The sequence below is a fragment of the Vombatus ursinus genome, unplaced genomic scaffold, assembly GCF_900497805.2.
Source record: "Vombatus ursinus unplaced genomic scaffold, bare-nosed wombat genome assembly UNPS02014786.1, whole genome shotgun sequence".
NCBI classification, from domain to species: domain Eukaryota; kingdom Metazoa; phylum Chordata; class Mammalia; order Diprotodontia; family Vombatidae; genus Vombatus; species Vombatus ursinus.
In genome coordinates, this window is record NW_020954564.1 from 7,396,675 (window position 1) to 7,408,806 (window position 12,132).

Sequence of the window (12,132 nt, forward strand, 5' to 3'; positions counted from 1 at the left end):
GTCACATTTCCCATGGACTCCATCCCTTCAAAGTGAGGACAAAACCCTCTGATGGGACAGCAGGCTTCCATTCACTATGTTCACCCTGAGTTTCAGGGATGTGTGGTTATTACTATGATTATCTCTCTGTGAAGCAACATGCAGCAGAATGGGATGCTGGGATTTTAATTTAAAAGGTTCTCATTGCAGTCCTTGGCATTGATTCCTTCTTTCCCTCCCTTCCCACAGTGACTCAGTGAGAAGAAAAAGAGAGCTAGAGAGAGCCACCCCTGCATATGCATGAGCCATGGATATTACTCTGATTATGCCGAAGGAAGAGATCTGTCTGGTCCTCAGCCCCTTCCTGAAACTCCCAGAATTCCTCTGGGCCTAGTGCAGGCAGACTGAGAGTTGGATATAGGTGCTTCCGACTAATGGGCCCGATGCTCAAGAGCTGGAGGACCTGCAGTGGGCCAGCACTGGGGAATTGGGTGTTGTGGAAACAATTGCTTGGGATGCTCATGATAGTAGGTCTTTATGGTGCATCTCAACTCTGGCAGTGGCTTTATCTCTGTAGGTCTGCAATGCAAATGACACACTTCTAATATGCTATGTCCATGTTACCTCACAGCAAAACACCGAGGGAAAACATCGGACAGTTTGCTACAGGATTTCAACAAAACCGGGTGTTGTTAGAGGGAAAAATTGCCAATTTATTATGGTTCTGATGAGCATGTCCATGTAAGAATGTTGTTTGCTTAGTTTTATTCATGGATGAGATGATGGCTCTGGATACCTGCCTGAGGACTCTGTATGCTAAAGTGGGAGGTCCATACCTCCCCGGCCCATGGGTCAATGCAGACCAGCCTTCATGTTTGTGTGGCCAGGTACCTCCCACTACATACCATGCTATCACTCCCAAGCTGCCATCTGGTGACCATTGTTCTTCACATACTTTCTCTAAGCATGAGGATGGAAGGGCACAGGACCATTCACAGTTTTGTATCTAGATTTTCTTGTGACCATTCATGCCCTTTGGTGAGACTCGGGAGTATAAGATTTGAAGAGGAAACGGAGGTTTGCCTAGTTCACACAGGTCGAAATAAATCATCTTAATCTCATTCGTGGACATGCTCTAACAGAAGGTAATCACTCTCAGAAAAGAATATATATACTTTAAAAAAAAAGATTATAGAATCACATAATCTCAGACCCAGAAGAGGACTTAAAGATTATCTAGTCTGACCCTCTTGTTTTTATGGAGGAGGAAGCTGAGAACCAGAGAAGGGAAAGGACTTGTTGGACAACACACATGCAGTAAATGACACAACCAAGATTTGAATCCAGGTCCTTTAACTCTAGAACCAGTGCTTTCCCCTATACAAGGCTGCCTTCATTATGACAAACAATATTACCACATCTATTAATTGACCCATAGAATCCTTAGTTGAAAGGGCCAAATCCTAGCAGGACAGATGAATCTTCTCTACAGTGATATTGTCCAGCTTACATATTTCAGGGTATTGGGGGTTCAAAAGACTGCTAGTAATCTAGTGACAGGGAGCTCACTATCTATCAACACAATCCATTTCTTTGTGGAACAGTTCAAATTATTAGGAATGATCATGTTCCCCACATTTAGCCAAGATATGCCTCCCTATAACTTCTACTCAAAGGTCCCTCTGAATTTGGACAGAATAAGCCTCTTCCACATGTTACTTTTTCACATATTTGAAGAGAACAAATTTTAATTCACTATCTTTATATATTTTTATTTTTTAGGCAACTGGGGTTAAGTGACTTGCCCAGGGTCAAACAGCTAGTAAGTGTCTGAGGCCACATTTGAACTCAGCATTATCCTTTTTATAGAGAAAATACCAAATTCCTCTAGAAACTTGGCTTAGATGGGGCTTCCTTCACATATAATAGTGTATATTTAATAGAGGGCACATGCATATATAAACTGTATTAGTTAAAGCATATGGACATTACATTGTACTTTCAATCAAGGCATTCTTATTAATGTGTACGGGTTTAGCGAATCCCAACTAGATATGCCACAAATTCACTTTTTCCTCATTCACTCCAAATTTCAATGTTTGGGCTTCATTCTAGCCCTCACACTCAGAACAGCTCACTGATACCGGCATTCTCTTGTCAAAAGCCTCCGTGTTTTGCTTATGCATGCAGACCTCTCAATATAATGATGTTCTATGGGGAGTCTATTTTTAGGAAGAGGATTTTGAGGATATAGAAGGTGTATTGGTTTGGGACTGAAATCAGTTTTAAGAAACGTTGAGCACCTACTCCATGTGCAAGACACTGCTTTCTATGCTGGTTATGCATTATGTATTGGGTGGGTATTGGTTATACAAAAGGGACATAGTTCCTGCCTTCAAGGGGCTTACAGTCTAATAAGCAGACTACAGTCTATACATAAGCATAATATAAAGGGTAGTATGATAGGGACAAAGGAAAGTTCCAAATAATGTGCTCTAGGAAAACAAGAAGAGAGATCACTTTCGTGTAGGTAGAACTAGGAAAGACTTCATGGAGGAAGTGAGTCCTAAATCTGACCTTGAAGGATGCAAGGACTTCGCAGGTAGAGATGAAAGGAGAATAATATACACATGGGTAACAAATTGACCAGATTTTTGAAGATGAGAGACAGAGACAGAAAGAGAGAGATAAAGAGAGATAGAGACAGAGACTGAGAGAGACAGAGAGACAGAGACAGAGAGACAGAGAGAGACAGGGAGATGAGATTGGGAAATATTAGCAGTCTAGTTTGGCTAGAGTCTAGAATAAACACATGTGAACAAAATAAATAAAACTGGAAAGATAAGTGGAAGGTAGGCTGTGGAGGAACTTAACTATTGGCTAAGATAAAGAATATTTTTACCTTATAAATATTTTAGAGCAGAGGCTGTTTAGCATAGTTTACAGAAGGGTAGAATTGGAATCAGGAGAGGCAAGGTTCAAGTCTTGCCAGTGACACATATTAGCTGTGCGACCACTGACCAATCACTTTTCCTGTCAGTACCCTCTAGGCACTGAATTTTCCTACCTCTCCCCTGCTTCCATACCATATTTTGTTTTTTTGTTTTTCCTTTTACTCATATTCATACTATCCCTCTCCAACTTCCAGCCTGGAATAAGAAGATGAGGGATTGAATCCCAGATCTACCAATGACCTACTGTGACCACGGGCAAGTCTCTTTTCCCCTCTCAAAATCTGTTTTCTCATCTATAAAATGGGAAGCATTATCCTTATACCATCTAATCCCCTGGGCTGCTGTTGGGAGAGTGTTTTACAAACCTTCAAGTGCTATAGAAATGGAAACTATTATTATATCTATTGATTATCCCAACTTGTTTATCAGTGTGTGGACTGCTTTCTGTCTGAATTCAGGTGCCTGTGAATACTTGCCAAGTACCATATCTAGTATCTTAAAGCTGCTTCTTGCTGCTGAGCCAAGAGGCTGAACGTTATTTCCATTCTGTGGAAGGTCTGTGATGACTTTGCTTGGGACTGCTTTCTAAAACAATACCTAAGGCAAAGTTTGGCCCACTCAAGCAGACTAATAACTGAAAGCAAGGACTCACTAGAATCCAGTTCAGCTCAGGACATACCTGTATATTTTATATCGGGTTGTAAATCCTTGACGGTGTCTTTCCACAAAGGATAGGTAGCTCCGGGAGTGATGGAAAGGTCCCCTGTCTGAAATAAGCCAATCAAATTCCTTGGAGACATGTTGGTTGGTAACAGCTGTTTCCTGGTGGGAGGGCTGCACTGTTATATGGTCCCATATAAACAGGAAGTAGATGAACTCAACAAACCTCCAGTTCATGCTTTTCTGTCTGCCTTATTCCTCTCATTCTTGCTCCATTCTGTGGAGTCCTGTGAAGAAAAGGAGGGGAATGATAAAAAGAAGAGGTTGGGGGAGGGAGGAAGGAGAAGGAGAGAGGAGAATAATGGTTAATATGTAGGAAAAGATACAGTGAGCATACAAATTATCCAAATAATTATAGAGTATTAGAAGGTCCTTTCCCTGGAAGAAACCTGAGATCGTAGAATGTTAGAATAGAGTGTTCAAGGGTGTTCAAACCGGAGTAAACCTAGAAGATTAAAATTTAGGATAGAGAATAGTATATTAAAGCCAGAAAGGATATCAGAGCATTCTCCCATTTTATATATGGGGAATTTGGGGCCCAGAAAGAAGAACTGATTCTTCCTCAATCCTAAATGCACAATGGTTCTCTGAGACATGCAGCTTTTTTTTCAATGCCTGGCAAATAGTAAGTGTTTAATCAATTCTCATTAACTAATAGATTCTGTTATTATCCTAGGGGGAGCAGAAAAGATTGGAGAGTGGGTAGCCAGCAATGGAAGCATGAGAGGCAACAGAGTAACATTAGCAATATCCTATCATCAGGAACCAGTGGGTTCTAATCCTGGTTCTACTTCCCATATCAAGGTATCACTTTTTTTTAATTGTTATATTGGTGTTCATTGTTTGTAAGGAAATGCATTCTACCAGTGAAGACGGGTTAACTTTTCTGCAGGCAACAAACTTTAAGTATTTCCTAGACCACTGAGAGGTTAAATGACTGGCCAAGGATCATGCACCCAGTGTGTGTCAGAGATAGGACATGCACCCAAGATGCCTTAATAACTCCAAGGCTAGATAGCTATCCATTATACCAGGGGTGGGGAGCTTGCAGCCTCAAGGACACATGTGACCCTATAGGTGCTCAAGTGCAGCCCTTTGACTGAATCCAAACTTCACAGGACAAATCCCCTTAATAAATGGATTTGTTCTATAAAACTTGGACTCAGTCAAAAGGACACACTTGAGCACCTAGAGGGTCACGTGGCCTTGAAGCTGCAGGTTCCCCATCCCCATTCCCTCTCTGAGAATCAGTTTTCTCAGCTATAAAATGAGGGTGATGGACAAGATGGCCGAGCTGTAACGCTGGAGAAATTCTCATCAACATCAGGGTCTTAGGTCTTCAGCAGACTTTCCTTTCTTTTCCCCACCTCCCTTCAGCTTCACTACTATGAATTTATTTTCTTAAGATAGATTAATATTTGTGTTTGAAGCCATTATGAAGGGAAGCGAAGAGAGGAGAGGAACAGGCTTTTAAGAGAGAAAGTGGGGAGAAGACTGAACACTGTTAAAAAAAAATCAGGTCTAGTTCCATCTCTGCCTCTTCTCAAGACTGTGGCTATGGGCAAACCTCTAAATCTTTCTGAGCCTTAATTTCCCCTTCTGCAAATGGGATTTTGTGAGGAAAGTGTTTTTGTGGTCTGCAACATGATATAGGCATGTGAATTATTGTTAGTAATAAAATGGTTCTTTTTTTCCCCAATAGCAGGAGGAGCCCTGCCTAAGAGGAGGGGAATAAATGGGGGATTTGTCTTTCCTGCTTAAATGGATTTCATCCCCATCCTACCTTTATACCACCAAGCTCAACTGTACTGTTTTTTATGGTTTGCTACAGAAATTCACTTTTCAATGCAAGCTCTAATTCCAAGTATTGAGAAATGACACATAGTTAGGAGTGGGGTGAGGAAATTAAGGAAAAAAGAAAGTAGATTCTGAAATTTTGTTTAGAGTCTACTCCAAGTAGGCTTCATAGAGCACAGAACCTTAGCAATTCAGTTTCCAAACTGCCAAAACAGTTTACTAGACTTCACCTGAGCTAGAAATGGGTTGAATAAAGATAATCCTGAGAATCTTGTGGGTCACTCCAACATGAACTATCTTTCATGGGTGATGAGGCAGATGGATGCTGTGTGCATGTCATGCCTGCGTGTCTCCACGTGAAGGCTTTATAATGAAGGTATTTACAAAACGACAGAATCCAGATCATTTCATGTATTCGAGGAAGTGTCAAGCTATATGCACAGTATTAAAAAGTATGTCAATGTGGGTGTTGGTGGAGAAATGTCTATATGTGGCTATGACCCAGAAGTGTGCATTCAGCATGCATGAAAGAAGGGGAAGGAGAAGTGTATGACGCATCAGTCATAGAATTATAGGACCATAGGTCAGTGCTGAAAAGGACTTGAGAATATAAATTGCTAGAATGTAAGATAGAATATTAGGATTTAGGACATAATAAAGTTTAAAAATTTAAAGTATTGAGAAGAAATTAATTTCAAAATTAAAATAATCATTTCTTTGGGACGGAAGCAATGCTACCACAGGCAAATGTGCAATATTTTTTATGCATTGTTGAGTATTATTGAAAAGCTTGTCTTTTGCACTAACCTGTCACTGTCTTAAATCCTACCCACCATGAGTCACTCCTTTTGGTTAAGCCATTAGCTAGAAGTTCCTTAATTTAACCTTAATTTAACAGATGAACAAATTGAGAACATGATCATTTTTTCAAAAATGATATTATTCTCTGTGGCGCTAATTCAGTTAAACAAAAATCATTTCCTCTGCCCAAGGCCCTCTTCTAGAAAACATAGTGAAAATTGTTCAGGGGTTTCAATGACCCTAAGGTGCTTCCTGTTTCAAAAACTCATCTTTTTAACAACATCCTGGTAAGGCTATTGGGAGCTAAATCATGGAAAACCATAATCTTAGAAAATTCACAATTTCCAATGATCCAAAGAGCAACAAAAAAGATGCAAGTTGGATTAACTAGATGCAGCATAGTATTACAGATGACTGTTATGCAAGGAGTTACATTAAAAATCATTAAGGACCTGTGTGAGAAGAAAGACATGGGCTATTTTTGAAGTTAGAAGAAAGTCATGGCCCCAAAGCAATGGGACGTACCTTTTTATTGTTCCTCATAGAGAACACTCCAACCCCTGTCTGTGTGCCTTTGCACTAGCTGACCTTCATTCTTGCAATCTACTCCACTCTCACATCTAACCCTAACCTTGAAGATACCATCAAAATTTAGCTCATTCACCACTTTTTACATGAGGCCTTTCTTGATCCCCAGTCAACTAGTGCTTCTCCCACCCAGACACACATATAAATAATTTGTAGCTATTTTATTATCTATATTTACATTTATCTATTTATACATACACTCTTTGAGGGAGGCAATTATTTCACTTTTTTTTTTGCCAAATGTTTAGCACAATTTGTGACACATAGTAGGTTTTTTGTAACTGCTTGTTGAATGAAAAAATATCACATTTTTGGGGGGAGGAAGCATTCCTAAATCTAAAGATTATATCATTGATCAGTAGTTGGAAGGGACCTTCAATGGCATGTGTTCAATCCTTTTTTTTTTTAATTCTACAGAAGAGGAAACTGATGCCCAGAAAGATTAAGTGACTTGTTCAAGATCTCACAGCTAATAAGCATGAATAGATGAGTCATCCATAGATAGAATCCTCTGATTCTATAGTCAGTGCTTTGTGCCTTGTTCTACTACTGTTGATATACTTTGCTTAGATGTTAGTGAGGCATTTGATAAAGTTTCTTGTTATTCTAATGGTAAAGATAGAGAGATGTAATCTGATAGTACAATTAGATGGATTTGAACTAAGCTCAATGGAGCAATCTCTCTCTGCTGTGTAGCCAAGTAGAGGACCTAAGTTCAAGTATTCCCCCTAAGGTTTACTACCTGTCTGAACTTGGGCAAGTTTCTTAACCTCTATAGGTCAGTTTCCTCATTTGCAAAATAAAAGGGTCAGACTAGATAGCCCCTGAGATCTTTTCCAGAATTAGATCTATGAATCAATGACCTTGGACAGAGGCCACCAGTATAAAATTTTAGCGACCTATGATTAGATTTATGCTGTTGAATATTTTTATCAATAGGGGTAGCTAGGTGGCGCAGTGGATAGAGCACTGGCCCTGAAGTCAGGAGGACCTGAGTTCAAACCTGGCCTCAGACCAAACACTTGTAACTAACTACCTGTGTGACCCTGGGCAAGTCACTTAACCCCAATTGCCTGAAAAAAAAAAAACAAAAAAACAATATTTTTATCAATGATTTGCATAAAAGGAATAAAGGCATATTCAATACATTTTCAGATGACACACAAAGCAAGGTAGGTTAACTAGTCACACCAGAGAGCAGAATCAAGATCCAAACAATAACTTGAGAGGCTAAGATATGAGGCTGAATCTTATAAAATAAGATGTAAAAAAAATAATATAAACCAAGTGTAAGTGCTTGGACAAAAATACAAAACAAAACACTATTTCACAAACACAAGATGTGGGAAGCATAACTGGGCAGTAGTTTATCTGAAAAAGATCTGGAGGTTACTGTGAACTTCAGATTCAATTTGAGTCAGCAATAAAAAGTGGTAGCCAAAAAGCAAATACAATATTAGGTGACATTCCAAGGAATAGATTCCAAGGAATAAAGACCTTTTTGTCCCACTGTGATCTGCCCTGGTTGGACCACACGTACAGTATTAAGTTCTAGTCACCACATTTTAGAAAGGTCATAAATAAAGAAGAAAATATCAAGGAGGACAAGCAGAATTAGTCCATCCCACAGTAAAATTGATAGAAGTAACTAAATATGATTAACCTGGAGAAGAATAGGTTCATAGGGGACATGATATCTATCTTCAAACATTTAGAAGATATATTTGTGGAAGAGGGAGTAGATTTGCTCTATTTGACCCAAAAGGAGAGATTTAGGAACAATGGGTAGAAACTGCAAAGAGGTCTAAAGAAAATCTTCCTAGCAATTAGAGCTATCCTGAAATAGAATTGATTGCCTTAGTATGTGACTACATCCTCCTTGGAGTTCTTTAAGTGAAGTCTAGATGACATTTTGGTGGGTGTGTGCTATTGGGAGGTTCTTTTTTAGTTACAAATTGGACTTAATGGATGTTTCAACTTTCATCTTCTTTGAAGTGTCATGATGGTTTGTATGGTTTAAAGAAATGACCACTTTATCATACAATATGTCATTCTAAGAATGACTGAAAGCCATCCATAGTCTAGTATGGCTAGAGACAACTAAGTCATGCAATGAATAGAGCACTGGGCCTAGAATCAGGAAGACCTGAGTTGAAATCAAGGCTTAGACATTTACTAGCTGTATGTCTTTAGGCAAGTCAACTAACCTCTGGTTGCCTCAGTTTCCTCACCTATATAATGGAGATAACAATAGCACATACCCCCCAGGTTATTGTGAATATTAAATAAGATAATATTTTTTTAAAGTTCTTAGCACAGGACCTGACACATATTAAACACCATATAAATACTATATTGTTGTTGTTGTTGTTTTTATTATTATCATTACAGAAGTAATAGTAACAGTAGTATGCACCCTAGATTTGGGGAAAGCAAATTTCAAAGGGTTCAGAGAAAGGATATGTAGTTGATTGACTAATTGACAACTGATTGATTGACTAAAATTTTATAAGGAGAAGTCATGTCAAGAGGGATGAACTGTCACAAACAAAATTGTGAAATGAAGAGAAAGGATTCCAATGAAGAAGGGAAGAGGGTGGTGTGCACACACACCAATACATATGCACAGTGAACTATCCAGTCAACTTATATTTGAGGGGAAAAACATGCAGGAGATGATAAAAATGGATGGAAGGTGATAGAAGATCACAACAATGGCATGAGGAGATCACATTAAGACTATTTCTTGTATTTCAAAGCTCAAAAAAAAGCTAAATATTATGTAACATTAGATAAATAGACAGACAGATAGATACATAGATATATAGATGGATGGATGGATAGACAGATAAATAAGCAGAAAGGCAGGCAGGTAGAAAGAGAGACAGAGAGACAGAAAGAAAGGATAAGGTCATTTCTCAGGGCACATGGAACAATAATAACTGATGACACAGAGAAAGAAGAGTTGATTAACTTTTTTGTTTTATTTCTATTTTCTCTACCAGGAAGAATACTTTTTGGATTGAAAATGGGAGAATAAAAATGTCAAATGTGAAATTGATACCTAAGGTTAATTGGAAAAAAGTAACAGCATTTATCTGTCTTTGAATTCAAGTTACCAGTTCCAAATGAACTATCTCTACAAACACTGAAAAAACTGGAAGATATGATTGCTAAGTCACTGTCAGTGATCTTTGAAAGACTCTGGAGAAGTAACATTATTTTTTTTGGTGTAGCAAAGAAATAGAAACAAAGTAGGTGCCCACCAATTGGGCAATGGTGAAACAAACTGTGATAAATGAATGCAATGGAATATTACTGTTCTATAAGAAGCAACTAATATGATAAATACAAAGAAGCATGGAAAGACTCACATGAACTGATGCTAAATCAACTAAGTAGAGACAAGAAAACAATACACATAATGACTAAAACCATGTAGATGCAAAGTACAACTACAAAATGAAAAAAAAATGTTGCAAAATTACAAAGAGCAAACTTGGAACCAATGAAGAGATGTGAGAGGATATCTTCAATCAATTGCAGGAGGAATGGGATGAAGAATGGGTTTGGAACATTGCTTATGATATTCGAGGTTTTTTTTAATGTACTGATGAATTTACTGATTTTGTTTTCTTATTTCTTTTCTTTTCTTTTTTTTACTTAATATTTATTATAATAGATGGTTTTCTTAGAGGATAGAAGAGAAAGAACACACAGGGAAAATTTAGGCAATGTAAAAATAAATTGTCAATGAAATATATTAAAAAGAAAGCTATTTGGAATAGAAGTATAACAGGATTGGAAAAGGACAGGTGTCCCAAATATTTTAGAAAAAATAATGGAAATGAATGTAACCTAAAATATAAGCCAGTGAGCTTTATGTGAATTCCTGGGAAAATTTCAAAATCTATTATTGAAGAGATTGTTGAACATTTAGGAAAGGAAATGGGGATCTTTAGGACTCAGTGTGGCTTTCTCAAGAACAGTTATACTCACCTCATTTTTCTAATAACAGGGTTTTAAAGTAGTAGATCAATCAGTAATCAATCAATAAACATTTATTAAGTGTCCACTATGTTCCAAGCATTGTGCTAAGTGCTGGGGATATAAAAGGAGAAAGAAGAGAGTCCCTGCCCTCAAGGATCTTACAATCTAGTGGGAATCAAGGGCATGCTAAAAAACATAACTTGCTTAAATTACAGCAAAATAAAATGAAAGTCTCTTACACTATCTTGAAGAAATGATGTAGAGATGTGGGCTAGACAGTATTAGAGTTATGTGTCTTTGGATGTTGTTGAATAGCTAAACTAAAAAAATTAATTAGTGGTTTGATGTCAACTTAGGAGAAGGGCTTCAATAGAATTCCACGGGGATATGGTTTGACTCTGTGACATTTGGCATTTTTTTTAAATCAGTGGCTTGAATAGAGATCGATGACATTAATATCAAACGTACAGATAAATATGAGGAGGAAAGTTTACACAATGAGTGAAAGATTTAGGATATGAAAATATCTTGGAAGATTAGAACTTTGGGCTAATTTAATAAGATAGCATTTCATAGGACATGTGCAATATCTTCTAGTTGGCTTTAAGGGGTACTGTATCTATTTAGCATAGCTAAATAGCAGAAAAATTTAAGGGGTACCCTATGTAGCAAAGCTAAATAGCAAAAGAAAATCAGGAGGTTTGATGGACAACACTCTGAATATGATTGAACAGCATGCTCAGGTGACATTGAGGAGCACAGTGATAAGATAACATGAAGATACAGAGTCCTTTTGTACATTTCCTTGGTCAGACTGAATCTCGAATATTTTGTCCAGGCTTAGATGTCCAATTTTTAGAAAGCCACTGATGGAGCTGCATGGAGGTCACACGGCAGATGGGAAACATATTGTGAAGGGTCTCAAGATGATGTCATATGACTAGGTTCATTTACCTTAGAGAAGCAAAGATATTAGGGGGAAAAGATAATTATGTTCAAGGATCTGAAGTGCTATTGCATGGAAGAAGGATCCCATTTATTCTCTTTGGACTCAGAGGCTTAACTTGGTTCAACTGGTAGAAATGATGAAGAAATAAATTTAGATTTAATGTCAATAAAAACCTTCCTAATAGTTAGAACTGTTAAAAAGTAAAAATGGATTATCTCAGGAGGCAGTAAATTCCCCCTCTATGGAAGTCTTCAAGCAAAAGTTGGATGGCTATTGATCAAATATGATCCATAACATTTTTTTTTCAGGAACAGATTGGACTATTGACCTCTGATGTCCCTTCCAAGTTAGATA

General features: G+C 37.9%; 1 protein-coding gene across 1 annotated transcript in view; it reads right to left on the bottom strand.

The window, feature by feature from the left end:
* Positions 1 to 12,132, bottom strand: part of LOC114047136 (BMP/retinoic acid-inducible neural-specific protein 1) — a 168,211-nt gene that overhangs the window by 115,537 nt on the left and 40,542 nt on the right. Inside the window, exon 2 of the mRNA XM_027867891.1 lies at positions 3,613 to 3,880. Within this exon, the coding sequence (XP_027723692.1) occupies positions 3,613 to 3,830 (218 nt within the window). The 5' untranslated portion in view covers positions 3,831 to 3,880. The remainder of the gene's footprint in view (positions 1 to 3,612; positions 3,881 to 12,132) is intronic.